The sequence below is a fragment of the Mirounga leonina genome, unplaced genomic scaffold (assembly GCF_011800145.1).
Source record: "Mirounga leonina isolate KUSES-001 unplaced genomic scaffold, KU_Mleo_1.0 Mir_154, whole genome shotgun sequence".
In the NCBI taxonomy this organism is placed as follows: Eukaryota; Metazoa; Chordata; class Mammalia; order Carnivora; family Phocidae; genus Mirounga; species Mirounga leonina.
Genome location: NW_023270389.1, coordinates 16,432,637 through 16,455,623, shown reverse-complemented (window position 1 = coordinate 16,455,623; position 22,987 = coordinate 16,432,637). Strand labels below are relative to the sequence as shown.

At 34.5% G+C, this 22,987-nt stretch overlaps 1 protein-coding gene across 1 annotated transcript; it reads right to left on the bottom strand.

The window, feature by feature from the left end:
- Positions 1 to 1,029: 1,029 nt before the first annotated feature.
- On the bottom strand, positions 1,030 to 1,898 carry LOC118013653 (60S ribosomal protein L7a-like). The gene has a single exon (XM_035009507.1). It carries the CDS (start codon positions 1,880 to 1,882, stop codon positions 1,355 to 1,357), a length of 528 nt encoding a protein of 175 aa, XP_034865398.1. The 5' UTR covers positions 1,883 to 1,898; the 3' UTR covers positions 1,030 to 1,354.
- Between the last annotated feature and the right edge of the window lie 21,089 nt (positions 1,899 to 22,987).

The following is a 22,987-nucleotide window of genomic DNA, read 5'->3' as shown; positions in this document are numbered from 1 at the left end:
AATAGACCTGATAGGGTAAATCGATAAAACAATAATTATAGATAAAGTTTTCAATACTTTTCTCACAGTCCACTTTCAAAACATATCATACCACTATACTTAAATTATAGAACCTTACAAAAATATACTTTAATTTCCCCTTTCTTGTCTTTGGACAATATTCATTATATATTTTATATCTACTTATGTTGTAAACTACACAATTCATTTTGAATATGATTTTTTATATATTTGGAAGAGCTACATAACTCTGTGGACTGATATTTCCTTAAATGATCAATGGAGGATGCTACAAAACCATCTGAAAAACATCCATTCAAAGCATAAAATAGACTAATGAATTTTAAAGTAACAAATTAAAAAAGTACATTAATATGGTTTCAGATTCCTTATTGAAATTAACCTTTAAGAAGCTACCACTTGTCAAGTTTTGACATTATACCAAAGAAAAATATCCACGATTATTTGAAAAGGAATATTTTTAGAATACTTTTAACTTTCCAAATTACTTGTCTATATTAAGAACAGATTTTCTTCATATACTTGAATTATAAAAAAAAAATAGATTGAATGCAGAAATAATTGTGAGACTCCAGCTATCTTATCTTACAGAGATTTTCAAAATCTAAAAGTTTGCCACTCTCTTCCTCTCTATATGTAGTTTTTTATTGAGGTATAAATGATACATAACATTATAGTAATTTCAAGTATACAATATAATGATTCAATATTTGCATATATTGTGAAATGATAACCACAATAAATCTAATTAACATGAGTCATCATAGTTGTTACAATTTTTTTTCCTGATGAGAACTTTTAAGATCTACTTTTCTTAGCAACTATCAAATATACAATATAGTATTATTAACTATAGTCACCATGCTGTACTATGAATTTTTTAAGTTTATAACTGGAAATTTGTACCCTTTGACCCCTTTCACCCATTTTTCCCACCACTCACCCAGCCCCTCTGGCAACCATCAATCTAGTCTCTGTAACAATGAGCCTTTTTTTTTGAACACTGGCTGAAAGACAACGTTTTATTACTTTTATGTACAGAAAATTCAACAGCATCCACTCAGCCCAGTTTGGTGGCCAGTTCTTTAGCCTTTGCCTTTTCCAGCTTGGCGATGCAAGCCACAGACTTCGGACCCAGGACATTGCCTCCCCAGTGGCAGTGGATCTCATCGTATCTGTCATTATACTTGGTCCTGATGGCTTCCACCAGCTTTGCCAGATCTCCTTTGTCTTCCGAGTTGACCTGTGTGAAGGCAACAGTAGTGCAAGTCTTCCTGTGGACCAGAGGCCCCAGCCTGGCCTTCCCCTTGATAATGCTGTAGGGAACCCCATCTTACGACACAGGGCAGGCACGAAAAACCACCAGCTCAATGGGATCCACATCATGTGTAATCACTACCAGCTGAGCCTTCTTGTTTTCCATCAAGGGGGTGACAGTGTTAACCCCAACTCGCAGGACAGGTGGCCTCTTAGTGGGGACATCCCCTTTGCCTGCAGCTTTCTTCTCGGCCCAGGCCAACAATCCCTGCTTCTTCTCCTGCTTTGTCTCTGGTCTGACCTTGTGGGCCAGCTTAAGCAGTTGAGTAGCTGTCTGGCCGTCCAAGGCCTGGGTGAACTGGTTAATTGCGGGAGGCACTTTTAGACGTTTATAGAGAATAGCCCTTTGCCAATGCAGCTGGATGTAGCGGGGCCATTTGACAAAGCGGGTGAGGTCCCTTTTGGGCTGGATGTCCTGTCCAATGCCAAAATTCTTGGGCCTCTTCTCGAACAGGGGATTGACCTCCTTCTTGGCCTCCTGCTTCTTCACGACAGCAGGGGCCGGGGTCACCTTCTTCCCCTTCGCCTTCTTCCCTTTCAGCATCTTGGGTTGCTGGAGGAGAGAGCACCTTTTTTTTTTTTTTTAAGGATTCCACTTATAAATGAGATCTTGTCTTTCCCTGTCTGACTTATTTCACTTAGCATAATGCCCTCGAGGTCCATTCATGTTGTCACAAATGGTAAGATTTCCTTTCCTTCTGTAAGGACGAATAATATATCTACATACCAAATAGACATTTAGGTTGCTTCCATTTTTTGGCTATTGTAAATAATGCTGCAATGAACATGGGGGTGCAGATATCTTTTCGAATTAGTGTTTTCATTTTCTTTGGATAAATACCAAAAGTGCAACTGCTGGATCATATGGTGTTTTTAATTTTTTGAAGAACCTCCGAACTGCCTTCCATAATGGCTGCACCAATTTACGTTTCCACCAACAGTGTACAAGCGTTCCATTTTCTCCATATTTTTGCTAATATTTATTATTTCTTACCTTTATGATAATAGCCATTCTAACAGGTATGAGGTAAATATCTTGTTATGATTTTGATATGAATGGAGTTATATGTTAAATAAAATATCTCTTTACATTAAAATATAGCAATAGGGGCACCTGGGTGGCTCAGTCGTTAAGCGTCTGCCTTCGGCTCAGGTCATGATCCCAAGGTCCTGGGATCGAGCCCCGCATCGGGCTCCCTGCTCGGCGGGAAGCCTGCTTCTCCCTCTCCCACTCCCCCCGCTTGTGTTCCCTCTCTCGCTATGTCTCTCTCTGTCAAATAAATAAATAAATAAAATCTTTAAAAAAAAAAAGAAAGAAAATATAGCAATATAGTGGATTTTATTGTTACATTCAATCAATAAGGAAGTATTAAAATTTTTCAGTTTTAGCTTATTTTCTTACTGTGGTGAGAACACTGACTTGAGATCTACCTTCTTAATGAATTTTTAAGTGAACAATACAGTGTTGTTAAGTATAGGTATAATGTTATACAGCAGATCTCTAGAACTTACTTATCTTACTTAACTGACACTATACTCATTGAACATCTCCTCATCTCCCCAGCCCATTGGGGAGATGGCAACCACCATTTTATTTTCTGTTTCTATGAGTTTGACTATTTATTTATTTATTTATTTATTTATTTATTTATTTATTTATTTAATTTGAGAGAGAGAGAGCACACAAGCAGGGGGAGTGGCAGAGGGAGAGGGAGAAGCAGGCTCCCTCTGAGCAGGAAGCCCAATGCGGGGCTCAATCCCAGGACTCTGGGATCATGACCTGAGCCAAAAGCAGATGCTTAACTGACTGAACCACCCAGGTGCCCTGAGTTTGACTATTTTAAATACTTCTTATATCATGCCGGGGTCATCCACATTAGCTTATAAGACAGGATTTCCTTCTTTTTAAAGATTGAATAATGTTCCATAGTGTGCATATACCAAATTTTCTTTATCCATTCATCCATCAAAGGACATTTAGGTGGTTTCTATACCTGTTATTGTGAGTAGTGCTGCAATGACTGTGGGGGTGCAGATATTTCTTTGATATCCTGATTTCAGTTCTTTTGGGTTTTTGAGAGATTGCTTAATCACATATTTGTTCTTTTTTTAGTTTTTTGAGAAATCTTCATGATGTTTTTTCCTAGCAGCTGCATCAATTCCCAACAACAGTGCACACAGGTTTTAATTTCTCTACATCCTCTCTAACACATTAGCTTTTGTTTTTTTGAAAATTGCCATCCTAACAGATATAAAGTGAAATCTACATAAAGAAAAGCTCTATCTCAGAATAGATTGATATTTATGAGGCTAAGCAAAGAACATGTGACAGTGGAAAAAAATAAGAACAATGTTTGGTATACTGTTTGTTTGTTATTTTTCCAGCACTTTAGAATGTTCCTCTTTGTCTTCTGACTATAATTTCTTACAGTATGTCTGTGGATTCTTATCATAATTCTCTGTATATAGAGTCTCTAGTTGTTTTTAAAATATTCTTTTTGACACTAGTTTTTTTCAATTTATTTATGATGTTCTTAGGTGCTTATACTCCTTGTAGTTCATTGAACTACTTGTATCAATAGGTCTACAATTTTCTTTAAAATTGGAAGGTTTTCTGCCATTTTCTCTTCAGTTTATTTTGTTTTCTTCTTTCTCTGCCTGTTTGTTTTTACCTCCCTTTCCCATCCATGTCATACTAATTCCATACACATTAGACAGCTTGTATTGTTCTAAATTACACTGAGGGTCTTAATTATTTTTAGTCTATATTCCCTCTGTGTTTTGTTTTGGATAGTCTCTATTGCTCTGTCTTTAAGTTCAATGATCTTTTCTTCTCTGTTATTTAATCTATAGTTAATTACATCCAATGACTTTTTATTTTAGACCCTTTAGTTTTCATTTCTATAAAGTCGATCTAGTTCTTTTATTTTTTCCTTTTCTCTCCTCATTATTTTTCAGATTTCCTTTACTTTTTAAAAAATATTTTATTTATTTATTTGAGAAAGAGAGAGAGAACACGAGCAGGGAGAGGGGCAGAGGGAGAGCAGACTCCTGGCTGAGCAGGGAGCCTGATACGGGGCTCGATCCCAGGACCCTGAGATCATGACCTGAGCTGAAGGCAGATGCTTAACCAACTGAGCCACCCAGGTGCCCCTAAGATTTCCTTTAAATCATTGAGTACATTTGTGATAACTGTTTTAAGGACTCTGTCTATTATTTCCATCATTTTTCTCAATTGAGTCACTTCTATTTTTTTGGACTTGATATATTGCTTCTTCACATCACATGACTCTGAGTCTAAACCTCTAAATTTTTAATTTAACAATAATACTAGAAGCAAGTGTTTATTGACTGAATATTTTATTAGTTACTGATTATGTATTACTTTATATTTGGATGTTTATATATGTACATATGTCTGTGTACACATACACACATATATATGTGTACACAGATATTATATACAATATATATTTTATATATTGTGTATATGTATAAAATGTATGTGGTTCTTATACATTTATTCTATATATAGTGAGTATACAGTATATATGTAATATGTTTATTCTGTGTCCATATATACTTTCAACAGATATATAATTACCATATAAATAAATTATAATACCCAAACCATAAAAATACAATTTCAAATTCATTGAATTGTACAGATGAAAAGGACTTGCCTAGTCTCATTAGATTACAAATAAAGGAAATACAATCATAAAAATTGAAATTATTGTTTAAAGTTAATAACAGGGAGAGGCCTAAATCATAAGTCCTGATTCCAGTTTGATGTGCTTGCAACTTTATCATCCTATTTAATCCAAGAGATTTCAACAGGCCACTCCTGGAAATTTCAAAGCCCAGTAGCTTCAGACTAAACAATTTATTACCTATATTTTAAAAGCCATCACTTTTGCTTGAGGTATCTCCTAACACAAGTTATTTCATATTGGAATAACATAGAAAATAATGCATATTATAAAAAATTATTTATAGGTTGTTATATCACACTAAGTAAAAAGTATGTGAGCATATTAGGGGTGCTTGGGGGGCTCAGTCAATTAAGTGTCTAACTTCGGCTCAGGTCATGATCTTGGGGCCCTCGGATCTCTCTCTCAAATTAATAAATAAAATCTTTAAAAAAAATAGTACGGAAGAATATTAGAGTGCTTAGTTGCCTTTGTGTTTTTAATTAATTATACTGGATTTTTAAATGTGAATTCATCATTTCTCCACCAGTACAGTTCCTTGTTAGGTAGATATATGCACAGTTTAGTGGATATGCAGAGGATGAAAATGGACTTCAGAATTCTTTCATTTAGTACATAATTATTGAGTGCCTACTCCTTGCCAGGATGTTATAAAACGGCATAATATGACAAAATTAATATTTCCAGCATTCCTCTAAAATTATCACTGCTATAATATTCAAGTGCATTCTATTAATTAGTTTGTAGAAAGTGACACTATCTATTGTTTTCCTCTCAGTGACTAGGGAGAATTTATTAACCAAATAAATTAAACCTTTTTAAATGGGGCGCCTGGGTGGCTCAGTTGGTTGAGCGACTGCCTTCGGCTCAGGTCATGATCCTGGAGTCCCGGGATCGAGTCCCGCATCAGGCTCCCTGCTCGGCGGGGAGTCTGCTTCGTCCTCTGACCCTATCCCCTCTCATGTGTTCTCTCTCTCTCAAATAAATAAATAAAATCTTTAAAAAAAAAAAAAAAAACCTTTTTAAATGAATGAAATTTCTGAGGAGTTTAAATCAGATTCTCTAAAATATGATTTATAGAGTAAAATTCTATATATACATATCTATCATTATAATAGCAAAACCTTCACACGTATTATACTATTATAAAAAATAGACAACTTTTAGTGAAACACATGCAAAACTTACATAGACATTATTTTATATTCATTTTATATAAAAGAAAATACAAAACAGTAGAAATGATATAGATAAAAATGACATGCTTTTTGACTCCTGTGGAGGCCAGGAGAAAAATAAGCCCTTTGAAAATTTCCACAATTTTTACAGTATTGTTTATTATAATCTCTAATGTCTTAATCCTTTCCTCTATAAACCTAATATCTTTGTAAAGCAGTGTTTTTCCTTAAAACCAAATAACACATATTTTTAAACCTCATTCCACAATATTTACCATTTACTGACGGAACATGATCAGCATTCTTAACATTTATCATTATTACTCCAGATCTGTGTAAATTGAAGACTTATTCATGGGACCCTGAATATTTCTTCACAAACTCTGACTTGATTATTTTAAATGACTTTTAATCTAAGTCTCCTAAATTGTCATAAAAATTAGGCTGATTTGCTGTCCCTCTGAGACTATGGTATAAAAGCCCATCCATCACGGTGTATCTAATTAAGAAACTAAGTTAAGAGGTGTTTGAACAAGATATTTGAAAATCTCAGGGGACCAGACAATTGAATTGGTATTTCAGACATATCAAATTAGTTAATGATTTGGGAATCTTTATTCTGCAAGAGTATGTAAATTAAAAAAGAATAATGAAATTCATTAAAGCTTTGTATCAGGGAGGAAGGAGGACCCCGTGCACCGCTGCATGTAATTATAAGTACCTGCTTCATTCAGATAGAAGGACAGGAAACTAGGGAAACAAAAAAAGCAATTTGAACAGGATTAATTTCATATTGGACATAGATAATTACAATTATTTTTCTTTATATTTTCAGGGTATCTTTCTCATAATTGACAAACCCATATTTGGTAATGAGGCTTGTTTTCCATTTTCATTTCACCACATGAACTTGTAAGATAAATGTCTTGCCATTCAAAATGACAATAGATGTTGAATATTTTCTTGAAACTTAACAAAGTATTTTATTTATTCTGTCAGCCTATTTTGATACTGAAAGAAGCAGAAGAATAAAATCACTGCTTTGTCCAAAAGCATGGAGTGAATGGAATATTAAAGCTCACCCAATAAATAACTGGACTGAAATATGTATTCAAAATGTAAACAAAACCTTTTCTCCTGTTCCAAAGCAGTATGTATACTCATGGCTCTTTAAAAGCATATAAAATAAGAATGAAACCAATGATAATATTATATTGCTAAATAAAATAAAAATAATTTCTTCCATTTTGTATTATTTGTCCATCAAAAAATATTCATTTTTAATGTACCATTTAAAAAAGTTAAACTAAAAAAAAAAAGTTAAACTCAATAAAATATATAGAGGGTCTTCCAAACTTGGATGCTTATAGAACATAGTCTAGACTTTTATGCATAAGGAAACTGTAGAAATATAAAAGCCAGATGTTTATTTGAACTATGATACTCCATTTAAAACTATAATATGCCAGGGACTATAGGATATTAACATGTTCTGCCCCAATGCCTTCCTCTCCTTTCTCTGCCCTTACTATTCCCTCCAGTCCAGTAGCCTCTAGGGTCCATATTTGACTTTTATGAGAATTCTGCCTTTTGTTAACCTCGGAAGCACAGAAAATTGTAAACATTTGCAAAATAGTATTTATTATGTCTACAAGGTGAATGTTGGAATCATTAAATTGTTACACATCAAAATTAAAAGAGGTGAGAATACAGTGGATAAAGTATTCATTCTCAATAGGATTCTCACTGAGATGGAACTCATTCAGAGTAACACATGAACAGTAAAACTGGATACAGATATTCCTAAAATAGAAATAGTATTTATAAAAAAAAATCCTAAGATAGAAATAAAGATGTGAACAAAAGTTTATGCATAAGGATATCCATTGCCGTATTATTCCCAATGGTAAGAATGATGGCAAAGCAATAGGGGAAATGGTTAAATATACAATCGTAAATCCATCAGCTGCATGGATTAAACAGGCTTTGGAGGACTATTTAATGACAATATAAAATGGTCATGATTTAATATCATGAGTGAAGAAAGCATATTTTTGAGAAAAAAGATATATTGTATAATTTAATTCCAAAATCATTTCTTTTAATTTTATAAATATATTTATATGTAGAAAAAAGACTGAGGGGTTCATAGTCTCTCATGGTTCGTCTCCCCCTACGATGGAGTCTGAGAAACAAACTGAGGGTTCTAGACGGGAGGGGGGTGGGGGGATAGGTTAGCCTGGTGGTGGGTATTAAAGAGGGCACATATTGAATGGAGCTCTGGGTGTTTTACGCGAACAATGAATCATGGAACACTACATCAAAAACTAATGATGTAATGTATGGTGATTAACATAACATAATAAAATAAAATAAAATAAAATAAAAAAGAAAGAAAAAAGACTGAGGGACACCTGGTGGTACAGTCAGTTGAGCATCCAACTCTTAGTTTCAGCTCAGGTCCTGATCTCAGGGTCTTGGGATCCAGCCCCATGTTGGGCTTGAGGCCTGCTTCAGGCTCTGAGCTCAGCACAGAGTCTGCTTGGGATTCTCTCTCTCCCTCTCTCTCTGCCCCTTTCCCATCTGCTCTCTCTCTCTAAATAAATAAATATTTTTAAAAAAAGACTGAAATAAAACGCACTATTATATTGACAGATTGAACTCTAAAAGTCTGAATTAACAGGGATATTAATTTTATTCTTTACTGATTCCCATATTTCCATATTGTTTTAAATGAAATTGTACAATAGACCCCATTATTCAGTTTCACTTGCACAGTTTTGGTTACCTGCGGTCAACTGTGGTCCTGAAGTAGATGATCAGTCATCTTTCTGATGTTTTGTCAGAAGGTCAGCAGTGCCTAATGCTAACTCAAATTCATTCACCTCCCTTCATCTCATCACATAGGAATTTTATAATCTCACATCATCACAAGAAGAGTGAGTACAGTACAGGATATTTTGAGAGAGCAAAAAACACATTCACATAACTTTTATTACATTATATTATTATAATTATTCCATTTCACAATTTGTTATTGTTGTTAATCTCCTATTATGCCTAATTTATAAATTAAACTTTATTGTAGTATAAAAAACAGAAACAGTAGAAAAAACATAGTGTATATAGGATATATAGTTAGTGGTTTTAGGCATCCATTGGTGGTCTTGAAACATATCCCCTATGGATAAAGGGTGATTACTTTATTAATTTATCAGAAAAAAATCAATAAAAAAGTAATTCCTATAAGATTTATTTTCCACTTAAAAATATACTTTCAAAAAACAGAAAATTGCTTTTTAATAATATTGGCCATTAAAAACCTCATGTTATAACGAATTTATTTTCCCTGATGTGGGGGAAGATCAGTTTCATTAAGTTTATTAAGTAAATGCACAGATAATTATGGATAGAGTGATAAACATATATAAGTATAATTTTCTAGTTAGGATATAGTAATATATAATATAATATTATATTATATTATATATTATATGTATAATAATATATATAATTTTCTGGTTACTAATATTTGGTAAAAATTGTAATTAACATTGTTTACATTTCCTGAAGAACTCCTGGCATAATACTTATAAAGTTTCTTCATCATTATTGTACATATTGTGTTTATTGTCAAATTTCATTTTATCTAATCTCATTTTGACACTAGCCCAGGGTTCTTGGTGGTCTGAAAAAGTCAAGGTAATGCCATTTCCCTGGTCAGATGATTATGTCAAAAAAGACTCCCAATTTAAATCAAGGAGCACCTAAAATTCTTCTACCCAGCACGGTGACTTCAGCAGTATTTATATAGGCTAAACTGGCTCAGTAAGAGCAAAGCTTAGGACAGAGGTCCTATGGCTCAGAAAGTCCTCCCTTTCCTTTTGGAAGGGAGTAGGAAATCTAGTCACCATGGTTTCTGTTCCCAAGAGCAAGACAAAGAAATATGTTGGCCCATAAAAGACAGCAGATCTACAAGTATCCCACCACCTAACTGAGCCATGCCTGAAACTCATCTTACTTAAGGATATTTCAACCACATGAGTCAATAATAAATATTTATTGTTTAAGGAAATTTAACTTTTGTGTTCTGTTACATAAAATTATCAGCATAACAACTGAAACAAATTTAATTTTATAGTGAATTTCTTAAACCTTGCATCCAGTTATATTGAACTATGATTCAGATCACATGCTCTGCCTTTAAAATTACAGGGGATTTTTTCTTTTCTATAACTCAGGAATTAGTGATATGAATATGACCATATCCTGCCACACTAACATTGTAGTATGAATTCTTCTGCATTTGAAGTGCATTGTCAGTTTGGTTTTCAACTGGGGCATGTTTACTTTTTACAGGCAGAATTCTATATTTAAAAAATAACATTATAATTCATTTGGAAGTCCACTCATAATGGACAAGTTGTTAACTTTAAGGACAATATTTCATTTTGTGGAATTTATTCACATATTTATCCCTATATATTTTAGTACTCAGATACTTTTATAAACTTTCGATCTATTTTGATTTCCTTTAAAAATAAAATTTCCTGGCTCCTGGGTGGCTCAGTGCATTAAGCATCTGCCTTCGGCTCAGGTCATGATCCCAGGGTCCTGAGATTGAGCCCTGTGTCGAGTTCCCTGCTCAGCGGGGAGTCTGCTTCTCCTTCTGCCCACCCCCCCACCCCCGCTCATGCTCAGGCGCGCTCTCTCTCTCTCTCTCCCTCACAAAAGCAAACAAATAAAAAAATCTTAAAAAAAAATAAAAATAAAATTTCCTTGTGGGGAGCCTGGGTGGTCCAGTTTGTTAAGCAACCGACTCTTGGTTTCAGCTCAGGTTGAGACCTCAGGGTCCTGAGATAGAGCCTGGTGTGGGGCTCTGTGTTCAGCATGGAGTTTGCTTGAGTTTCTCTTGCCCCTCTCCCCCACCCCTCTCCACGCACGCTCTCTCTGTCTCTCAAATAAATAATCTTAAAAATTAAAAAAATAAAATTTCCTTGCAATGATATATTCCTGATATAACTCAGTAATGTGTATATATAACCTTATTGAGTTAAAATTCTCGTCACACAAAAAGCATAGTGAAGATGTATTTTTTTAACAAAATGCCATGAACAACTGGCCATGTCTTAAATGGTTTCTAAAATATAGCATGCAAAAAAAATTGTAGTGAAACTATCACAGTGATGTTGAATGTTCGCACTAAACATGTTTGCATTTTTGAATGAATTTTGAAAAGTCACTCTAAAATCTAGATCAAAATTTACTGAAATAATCTATCATTTTTCAAAGAAGTGTACTACTTTGAATCTGATTATCTTAGAAAAAAAACCCACATTCATTAAGCTAGCAAACAGAATGTTATGATTGTGAAAGGCAGGACTAAATGTCCGTAATATATCAATAGTGATAAGTATTGTTCTGCTAGACAGAATGGGGAAAAGGTATAGCCATTACCTAATTCTACCTTAGGCCAACTTCCTAATGGAGCAGCGTTGGGTGTGAGCCCCTGGGCCTTTAATACCCAAACTTGTCATTTCTCTTTATTTACCTGTTTATTGATAAATTCATAGATCTGCTATATGGATATAGTAAAATATATCTTTAGTGTTACTATCAACATTTTTACAGTGGGAATTTCACATAAGTATCAAATGAAACTCGGTTTTAACTCAGAAATAAATGTTTCCATGATGACTAAACCAGGTAAGCACAGATTTTTAGAAACTAAAACATCTTCATGGGTTAATAATATTCCAAGTAACATTCACCATGGATATGATTATCAAAATGAGAAGAGAATAATATAGAATATTAGGTAATCATTTTAAATATATTCAATGATGTGGTAGAGGGCTTGAAATTGAGATTCAATGTTAAGTGCTGTCTTGACATCTGGAAAAATTGGGAGGACTTCAAACGGCCAAACCACCGTTTCCCTCCCCACTCTGCTTCCTTGGCTAAGTGTTAGCCAAACACTTCTCCTTATCACGGAAACCAGGCATAGATTCTGCTTATCCTTGAGTGGCAGGTATAAGTTCCCTGCCAGCCTGCAGAATTATTCAAAGAAGGCTGTGCCAACCAAAGTTCACCTCATCCTCTTGTTACTACAGAGCCTGCCTCCCACAGCCTCTGTTTATCTACTCTGTTCCTGAACTCAGACCCTGCATGGTCCTGCCAGGCTGGGGGTATATGTGACAAGTAAATTGCTGTCTATGTCATCTGTCTGGTGTTGGGTGTTGTGTGTTCACCCACCTTGATCTATTAGAGTGGAGGAGAGGATCCTTTCCTCACCCCTGGGGTGAATAGTCATTTGAGAAAAGAAGATTCAGGACCTTAAAATGTTAGCTATCATTCAGACCATGAGGCCTCTTCCAAATGATTAGAAAAGCACCACCCCAACATTGCTAATGTTTCTTAGATTGAATTGTATTTTATTGTCTGTGCAAATCACAACTTAGAATTTTCTAGTTTTCATAGTCTTTATGCTTTCGCACTGCACTCATACCCCAAAGCATCGCTAATTTAGAGTGCCTGATGCTCCGATTATAAAGTTCAATAGAAATGTATGCCATTCAATCCTAATGACAAGTAAATATTCTTGTTCTGATTGGGCTGATTATTGTGTACTTTACATTTAGTGCAATGTATGTATTTGTGTATTGTGTATGATAGTACACGGATAGTGTGCCAACATCAGATGCCTGCTGCATTGCTCATGCTACCCTGAAAATACTAGAATATGAATTTACCCTCCAAAGATATTATTTTCTTTGCATTTCTTTGAACAGGTGATTTTTTTTAAAGGGGGCAATACCACCATGAGATGAAGTAATATTATAAATCTTTGTAAGAAGAATCTCTTTATTGGATAAGGTTAGCAAACTAATGTTGTCAGAGATTGTATTACACTATCCCTTGTGTATGCTTGAAGTGCGATTTTCAGAAAAGATCATTTCAGAGAAGTAAAGAATAAATCGCTGTATTCTCTCTCCAAAATCCTTTTCAAAATAGATTTGACAGTTGAGTGATTACACCTCTAATGGAGACTGTGATAGACTATGTGAGATTAAAAACTCAGCAGCTTCATCCACAAGGTGCTGAACAAAAGGGGTCAATAGAAACACAGAGTCCCCCATATCAAACCCAGATAACTAATCAACTTAACTCTGCCCTCAATACATAGAGGTTAAGATCTGTGCCTGCCAGTCTTTGTTGTTCAGGTTTCAAAACCCTATAGTTTTTCCTCCTATAAAGATCTTATCAATCTGTTCAGGAACTTTGCAGCTAAAATTCATATCTGAATGTAGGAAGGTATACCGGTAAAAATAGAACTTTCCAATTCTCTTTAAATTTCCAGAAGAGCTGTTAGAAGGAAATGTGTGAGGAATTATATTTGTCTAGTTATTGTTTAACTTAGACTTTGGGGTTAGAATCTTAGAGAAGATAACTAAACAAAGAAATGATAAAATATCAAGTACTAATTTGTGTTCTATTAGAATTTGCACATATATGGGCCCATTCTTACATTTTACCTTAAAGAATTATTTGTGTTCAAAATAATGGGACGCATATATCTCCTACGGGTAAATAAAACATGCCATAAATCAATTGTCTTCTGAAAAGATAGCCCAAGGATTCTATTTCCTACCTAAAGTTTTATCATTTAGCTAATTGGCTACCTTACAAAGAAATATTCCTAGCAAATAGAATTTAGCTGAAGAAACATAGATAGCAAAACTCTATAACTTAAAATATTTTAAAATACTATAATCTGTTCATTGTTGAGAATTTGGATACTTTTATGTTCATGTCAGTGTTTTGGTGACCAGAATATTGAAGAAGTAGAGCTGTAATTCTTTCTGACCATTTATGACCCTCTCCTCCTCCCCAGTTCTATACAAGGCTTCTTCTGAGACTACAGCTGAAGACACACACACTAATTATCCAATTTTGGCTTTCACTGTAGATATTAACCAAATATAGACTATCAGCCTTCTCATTCTTCGCTCCACACACACACAAAAAAAGGTATGTTTTCTCCCATTATAGCAGTATTTTAAAACAAAGAGCATGTTTCAGATTCATGTGAAACATTTATTTGTTTGTATGTTTATAAATGACAGGGGCCCAAGCACTAACTCAGACCTACCAAATCAGTACCTTGGACAGAGTGGGGCCCAGCATGTGTATTTTTCAACAATTCTTGGTTAAGAAATCGTGCTCTAGGGAGCAGAGATAATTATATTACTCTTCCTGGCAGCTGGAGTTTTCCTGCTGACTTTGTCTCTGTTGCTACTTGCTCTGCTGCTTGAGCACCTCTTTTAATAATAGGTGTGGAAGACCCACTACTGGCAAAAGTAGAGACCAACACCAGCATCCTGAGCTGGGCTCTTTATTAAGGCTGTTGCTCTCTTCACACCATTAATTCTGGTCTGAGGCCAAAGAAGGAATCCTTTTTAAAGGTGGGATAATTTTCAAAACCAAAGAGTATCAATGCTCAGTCTTATGACTGAGTCTAAATTAGATTCTAAATTCAGAGAATAAAACTCTGCTTCATACTTATTAAGAGCTGTTTGTATTCCTTATATTCCTTGCTTACACTAGCATCAGGCATTTGATTTACTAAAGAAAACAGGAAAGGAGACAAACTTCCAGCAAGTGTGCAACAAATTGTGAATGCTGAAGCCAAGAGTCATGGTGGCAATCAACAGTGCAGGCGTGTGGTGAGAGGCTGTCCTAGAAATGAAGCAAAACCAAAGGTGACTCAAAAACCATAATGGGTAGACACAACAGGAAGAGTGAGTCTAACAGTAGTAGCTGGTCACTGTAATTGACATTTGTCAGATTTTTGATCACCTCTTGAATAGCATTTCCATAACTGAGGAAATTTCCATCAGTTCTGTCTTTCAGAAATCCAGAATTTTAATTCTCAGACTTCCTGGCAAGTAAAATGTGGATCTATACTTTTCCAATCAGACACACAAAAATTTTGTTCATAATAAGTGTCTGATGGCAAAGACTTTGTGCTGCAACCTCAGTGTTGTTGCTATAGATGGTAACAAAGGATTGGAAGGACATCAGGAGTTGTGTGATTGATTGACCTGCTGAAGCAGTAGAATTGGTGCTGAGAAGTGGTTTTACAAAGATGAACACCTTTCATTTAATGCTTGATGACGGGAAGTGCAGCACTAGTAGTTTCCTCAAGAGGCTAGTTCTCTGGTGGTACTTGGGAACTGTTTCTGGAGAAGGAGAATCAAGATTATCCCTGTGTACTTTCCATCTGTCAAGCTTCTCTTAATTTTTTTTAACAAATCCTATTTTTTTTTTGCATAAATGAGGCATAGTGAATTTTCTTGTTGGAAATAAGACCCCAGAGCATATATAAGTAGGACTGTAAGTGGTTGCAGGCAACGTACCTTTCATGCATGGGAAAACTGTACTTTATATTCTGGTCAGGTCAATCCTAAAGATAGTAAGAATTCAACTAACATGAGACTTTATCACATGGCATGCAGTGGCAAAATAAATAAATTTCCTGTAACTGCTTTGAATAAAATACTTGTTGAAAGCAAAGCTATAGGGGGACCAAGAGCCTATTTAGATAAATTACATAAAAGTAAGGGATTGATTTTATGCTTTTAATTATGCAAGAGGGCTTGCAGAAAAGGAATGATTTATGCAAAATCCCAAATTCTCAGATCAAGGCATAGTCTGAGAACCATGAAATTTGTATAAACATTATAAAGAATTGCAATATTAGCTGCCAGAGCATTAATATAGACAAAAAGTAAACTCAAAATTTGATTTTGTCAATTTCTGGATTTCAATTTATTTTTTATTTAAACCTTTCTCAGATTCCTTAAGGGAAAGTTAGGGCATTGCTGAGAAAGAATATAACTCTATGTACTCTATGGAATGGAATAAAGACATATGGGAAGATTCAGATGACTCAAATTCCCCTGGATCCACGAACTTCACTAAACCTTTGTTGCTAACCTCCTCCTCTGCATAATGAAGATATTTCTGCCTTGTTTTGACACCTTGTAAAAAACAAAACAAAACAAAAACAAAAAACGTGCTTGAGACAGTTACCTGGCAAGAGGAATCCAATTCTTACTTCCACCCTCACCATGTCACCTTGATAGATTTACAAATAGAGTCAACTCCCAGCCTGAGCTTGGTGTGAGGAAGAGAGCACTTTAAAAAACAAACTAAGAAAAGGTTTTCACAGCAATATACACAATTGCAAGATTTTCCAAATCTGTGGAATACATGTGGCAGTGAATTCTGGGAACACAATGGGGAGAAGTACAGTTTTTGATATGATCAATTCGCTGATATGGGTGCAACTCTCAGACATCCTAAATTCAATGTGTTAACACAAAGGTCTGGAAGTAATTGATTGTTAACAATTACTTGACTGAAAGCTGGACTCATTTGTGACTTTGCTAAATAAAACTAAAATGCTAGAAATTGCTTCATGTGATGCAGAGAGTTAGAAATGTTAGAATGGATGTATTATGTGCAACCTTCTCAACCAACACTTAAATAGCCTGCAGGAAGCCACAGAAAACATTTTCATTAAAAAGACATTGAGAAATACCTCAAAGGATGAAACACCAGTATCTTAAAATTACTGTGGTGTCTCTTCTGTGTAAGCAAGATAGGTGGATAATGAAATTTCCACCAAAAAAGATTCTTAAGAACAATGAGAAGATTTTAACTTTAGAAGTAAAGTGTGGTCAGTCACAGTAATAACCAGCAGAATCACTGGACATGCCTACTTGAAGAGATCTCTAGGATAAATGGTCAGACATTAAACAGTTAATCTTTACCTCTTTCCCAAAATAAACATAAATAAATAAACAAAAAACCTTCTCTAAGAAATGGAAACCTTATTCAAACCATCAAGACTATCAAAAGTTGATAGTCACAATTTTTAATTCTCCAAAATAAAAATGCAAAAAAAAGAGAACTCTGATTTCAACTCTGGTGTGTACTGAAAAAACTCCTAAATAAGACATGGAGCAAAGAAGAAATCTCAAAAGAAGTTAAAGATACTCTGAGTTAAATTAAAATGAATTACAATTTGTCAAAATATGTGGGATGCAGCAAAAGTAGTGTTTACAGGGAAATGAATAGCATTGAATGCATATATTAGAAAAGAAGAAAGATCTCAAGTCAATAACCTGAGTTGGCACCTTAAAAAGCTACAAAAAGGAAAAAAAAAAAAAACACCTCAGTCCAAAGCAAACAAAAGAAGAAAAATAATAATTAGGCCAGAAATAAATGAAACTGAAAAATAAGAAATCAATAGAAAATATCAATGAAACCAAAAGTAGTTTATTTGAAAAGATTAGTGAGATTTATAATAATTTAGCCAGCTTATTATAATTTTTTTTAAAGATTTTATTTATTTATTTGAGAGAGAGCATGAGAGGGGGAGGGTCAGAAGGAGAAGCAGACTCCCTGCTAAGCAGGGAGCTGGATGCGGGACTCGATCCTGGGACTCCAGGATCATGACCTGAGCCGAAGGCAGTCGCTTAACCAACTGAGCCACCCAAGTGCCCCTAGCCAGATTATTTATAATAATCTAACCAAGGTAAAAAGAGAGAAGACAAAAGTTGATAAAATTATAAATGAAGAAGGGACTATCACCACTTATCCCTTTGATATTAAAAGAGTAATAAAGGAAAACTATGAAAACTTTATGGCCACAAATTTGATAACTTAGAGGAAAGGACCAATTCCCTGATAGACATAGATGACCAGAATCTCCCAAAACTTACCTAAGAAGAAATAAATAATCTGAAAAGGCCTCTATCTATTAAAGAAATTGAGTCAACAATTAATAACTTCCAAGAGAAAGCACCAGGTACAGATGGTTTTTCCTGTTGAATTTTATCAAGCGTATAAAAAAGAAGTGATACCAATTCTCTATAATTTTACTCAGATAACAGAAGCAGAGAACTACTTCCCAGCTTGTTCAATTAGGTCAGCATAAACCTAATGCCAAAGTGAGATAAAGACATTATAAGAAAGGAAAAAATTGCAGGACAACATTTCTCAAAAAACATAGATGCAAAAATCCTCAACAAAATATTAACAAATTACGTCCAATAATGTGTAAAGAGAATTGTATACTCTAACCAAGTGGGATTTATTCAAGGTATACAAGACTGGTTTCAACATTTAAATATCAATTAATGTAATCCACAATGTTACCAGCCTTGAAAAAAAATCATTTCAATTGATGCCAGCAAATTATTCTACAAAATAAATCTAAAACCCATACATGATAAAAACACTCAGCAAACTGCACATAGGAAGGAAGTTCCTTAATTTGATAAAAAACATCTACAAAACACCTACAGTTAACATCATCTTTAATAATGAGAAATTTGATGCTTTCCCACTATGGTTGGAAACAAGGACGGATGTCCTCTTTCACTGGTTCTATTCACCATTATAATGGAATTCTGAGCTAGTGTATTAAGATAAGAACAAAAAGAGAACAGAAATACATATTTGGAATGGGAAGTAAGACTTTGTTCACACATGACATGATTGTCTATGTAAAAAAATCACAAAGAATAGACAAAAACTCCTAAATTCAATAAGCAAAAATAGCATTCACAGAACATAACATTACTATATAAAAGTCAATTTCTTCTTTGTCAATATACCAGTGATGAACAATTGGAACTTGAAATTAAAAAAACAGTACTATTTACACTAGCACCAAAAAATTAAATAATTCAGTATAAACCCAAAAAATATGTCAAGGACTGATATACAGAAAATTATAAAACTCTGATGAAAGAAATTCAAGAATATCTAAATAAATGGAGAAATTCCATATTCATGGATTGGAGAACTAAATATTGTTAAGATGCCAGTTCTTCCCAAACTTTCCTATATATTCAATGCAGTCCAGATCAACACACCAGTAAATTATTTTGAGGTAATAACCTCAAACTGATTCTAAATTGTATATGGAAAATCAAAAGACCCAGAATAACCAACATAATATTGAAGAGCAAAGTTGGATAAATGACACTACCTACTTCAAGACTTACTAGAAAGCTACATTAATCTAGATGCATGTATTTTTTTAAAGATTTTTTAAATTTTATTTTAGAGAGAGTCGGGAGGGGCAGAAGGAGAGGGAGAGAGAGAATCTCAAGCAGACTCCCCCTTGAGCTCAGAGCCCAATTCAGGACTCAGTATCAGGACCCTGAGATCATGACTTGATTTGAAATCAAGAACCAGACACTCAACCGAATGAGCCACCCAGGCGCCCCTAGATGGCTTATATTTGTGAAAGAATGGACACATTAATCAGTGGGATAGAAAAGAGAGCCCTGAAGTAGACCCATACAAATATGGTTAACCAATCAAAATTGTAAAGGCAATTCAATGGGTAAAGGATAATCTTTTTAATAAATGGTACTGTAAAAATTGGATGTGAATGTGCCAAAAATAAAAGCATAAATAAGAATCTAGACATAGATCTTACACCTTTTAAAAAAGTTAATCAAAATTGATCATAGACTTAAATGTAAAATAAAAAACTATAAAATTTCTAGAAGATAACAGAGGAGAAAATCTAGTTGTGTTTGGATTTGGCAATGGGTTTTTAGATACAACGCCAAAAGAATAATTCATTTAAAAAAAAAATATTGATAGTCAAATTTACTAAAATTAAAAAACTACTTTGTAAAAGACATTGTTAACAGCCACTTTGGGAGACAGCTCAGATAGTTTTTACAAACAAAAAAAACCAACAAAAACCCAAAATTTAATATTTATATACATATTAATATATATTAATATACATATTAATATATATACTTCTTTTTTTAGAAAATATTTATTTGAGAGAGAGAGCAAGGGGAAGGGGAGAGGGAGAAAAAGAATCCTCAAGCAGACTCCCCTCTGAGCATTAAGTCTGAAGTGGGGCTTGGTCCCAGGACCCTGAGATCATGACCTGAGCTGAAATCAAGAGTTAGGTGCTTAACTGACTGAGGCACCTAGGCGCCCCTATATATACTTTTTTATCCTTTCATCAGTCAATGGACATTTGGGCTCTTTCCATAATTTGGCTTTTGTTGATAATGCTATTTTAAACATTGAAGTGCATGTATCCCTTCAAATCAGTATTTTTGTATCTTTTGGGTAAGTACCAATCAGGCAATTGCTGGGTCATTGGGTAGTTCTACTTTTAACTTTTTGAGAAACCTTCATACTGTTTTCCAGAGTGGCTGCACCAGTTTGCATTCCCACCAACCGTGCAACAGGGATCCCCCTTCTCCACATCCTTGCCAACACTGGCTCTCTCTTGTGTTGTTGATTTTAGCCATTCTGACAAGTGGGCAGTGCTATCTCGTTGTAGTCAGTCAGAAAAAGACAAATATCATATGACTTCACTCATATGGGGAATTTAAGAAACAAAACAGATGAATATAGGGGAAGGGAGGAAAAAAAGAGATAGAGGCAAACCATGAAACGGACTCTCAACTATAGAGAACAAACTGAGGGTTGATGGAGGGGAGATGGGCGAGAGATGGGTATTAAGGAGGGCACTTATTGTGATGAGCACTGGTGTTGTGCGTAAGTGATGAGTCACTGAATTCTACTCCAGAAACCAGTATTACACTATATGTTAACTAACTGGAATTTAAATAGAAACTTGAAACATAAATAGATAAAATAAATAAATAAATAAATAAGCCTCACTCATGTGTGGAATTTAAGAAACAAAACAAATGAATAAAGGAACAAAAAAAAGCAGACTCTTAACTATAGAGAACAAGCAGATGGTTACCAGAGGGGAGGTGGGTGGGATGGGTGATAAAGATGAAGGGGATTAAGAGTACACTTACCTTGATGAGCACTGAGTATTATATAGAATTGTCAAATCACTATCTCATACACCTGAAACTAAATAACACTGTGTATTAACTATAGCAGAGTTAAAATAAAAATTATGATTAAAATAAAATAATCCTTATATTTATGAAATAAATTTGACTTAATTATGTAAAAAAATAAAAGCCTAAGAAGTCTGCATAGTGTATGATTCCAATGATATGACTTTCTATAAGTCAAAACTATAGAGATAGCAAAAAATATCAGTGGATGTCAGGGTTTTGGGGGATAGTGGGAAAGATGAATAGGTGAAGAACAAGAGATTTTTTAGGCTAGTGAAACTGTTCTCCATGATACTGTAATGGTGAAATATGACATTATACATTTGTTAAACACACAGAAATGTATAGCACAAAGAGTGAAACTTAATGTATGCAAACTTAAAAGAATCATTTAGGAGTTCAGGGAATCCCAGTAAAGAATATAGAATTTGACAGGAGAATTTAACTGTATTACAAATGTATGAAACAACCTCACTGAGAAAGGTGGGAGAAAAGGTGCTGACCTCGGTAATCTTGGAAATGAATTGAGTCCGTGAGTTAAAAGCAAAAGGAACAGAACATAAGCACTTTACTCTATCTGATAAAGTATCCCAAGGGCATAAGGATTAACAATTTTGGTACTGCTCTATATGTATACTGGAACTGAAAACTTAAGTAAATTGATGACAGACAATGGGAGCCAGCATTCTTACTTTCCCAGTGGGAGTTTACAGATAAGCAAGAGGAAGAGACTAGAATGATCCATGTGGTAATGGGTTAGAGTTGGAGACATCACTATGAACTCCTGTTTAATTTAATATAGATACAGATGGGAGATTCAGATGCTTATAGATACATGTATATACGTAAGTTGGTATACATACCTATGTCCTTGCTCAGGCAGCTGAAGGATCCTGAAGGAAACAACAGCTTCCTTCAACAACAAAAGTCGGGTAAACAAATAAGGCCTTCCCAAGATACTCCCTAGTATTTATTTTTAGATTGTATTAAGATTTCAATATTTATTCAAGTAAAGCCTTGGAAATGTCCCTTAATGTGCGGTATTCCATATAAATAAATGTATTTTAAAGAATAAGTTTTGAATCATGGTATTGAAAGAACACTACATCAATAATAGTAACAATATAATTTCCACTGAGGTGATAAGGCTCAATAATTTTATGTGCCAAGCACTGTGTTACTCACAACAAGAATGAGGCACCTGGCTGGCTCAGTCAGTGGAGCATATGACTCTTGATCTCAGGGCTGTAAGTTTGAGCCCCACATTGGGTGTAGAGATTACTTAAAAAATAATAAAATCTTAAAAAAAAAAAATGAAGGAGGATGAAACACACACACACAAAAAAATCTTACCCTCATCTAGTTTAAAATAAGAGGAGACAAGAATGCACACATGTAAAAATAATATAGTAAAGTGGTGAATTATATGTCTTAACAGTAAAAAAGCTATGGAAGAACAAAATAGATATAAACTACCTTCAGAAAAAGGAATCAATAGTATTATTTGATCTGGAATTTGATCTAGCAGTTAAGAATGAGTCATATCAAGCTTGAGGATTTGTTTTCCATCTTGAATGTGCTTACATCATTGTTTTAATTTTGTTACACATTATGTTAAAAGCCTTCTTTGTCGGAACAAAACTCACATATCGAGGTGCTTTGTTTTTGATCTACGAGACGATTCACTGTGTAACAGTTACAGTTTGCAAAACAAACTATCCCAAAGTTAGTGGCTTTAAAAAATAACCTTTTATTTACCTCAATATTCTGTTGATCGCTGTGTGTTTCTGACCTGATCCAGCTTGCATGATGGGCTGCGCTG

What these genes read in the sequence shown, in the direction of transcription:
- LOC118013653 (XM_035009507.1), bottom strand. Translation starts at nt 1,882, where the DNA reads ATGCTGAAAGGGAAGAAGGCGAAGGGGAAGAAGGTGACCCCGGCCCCT.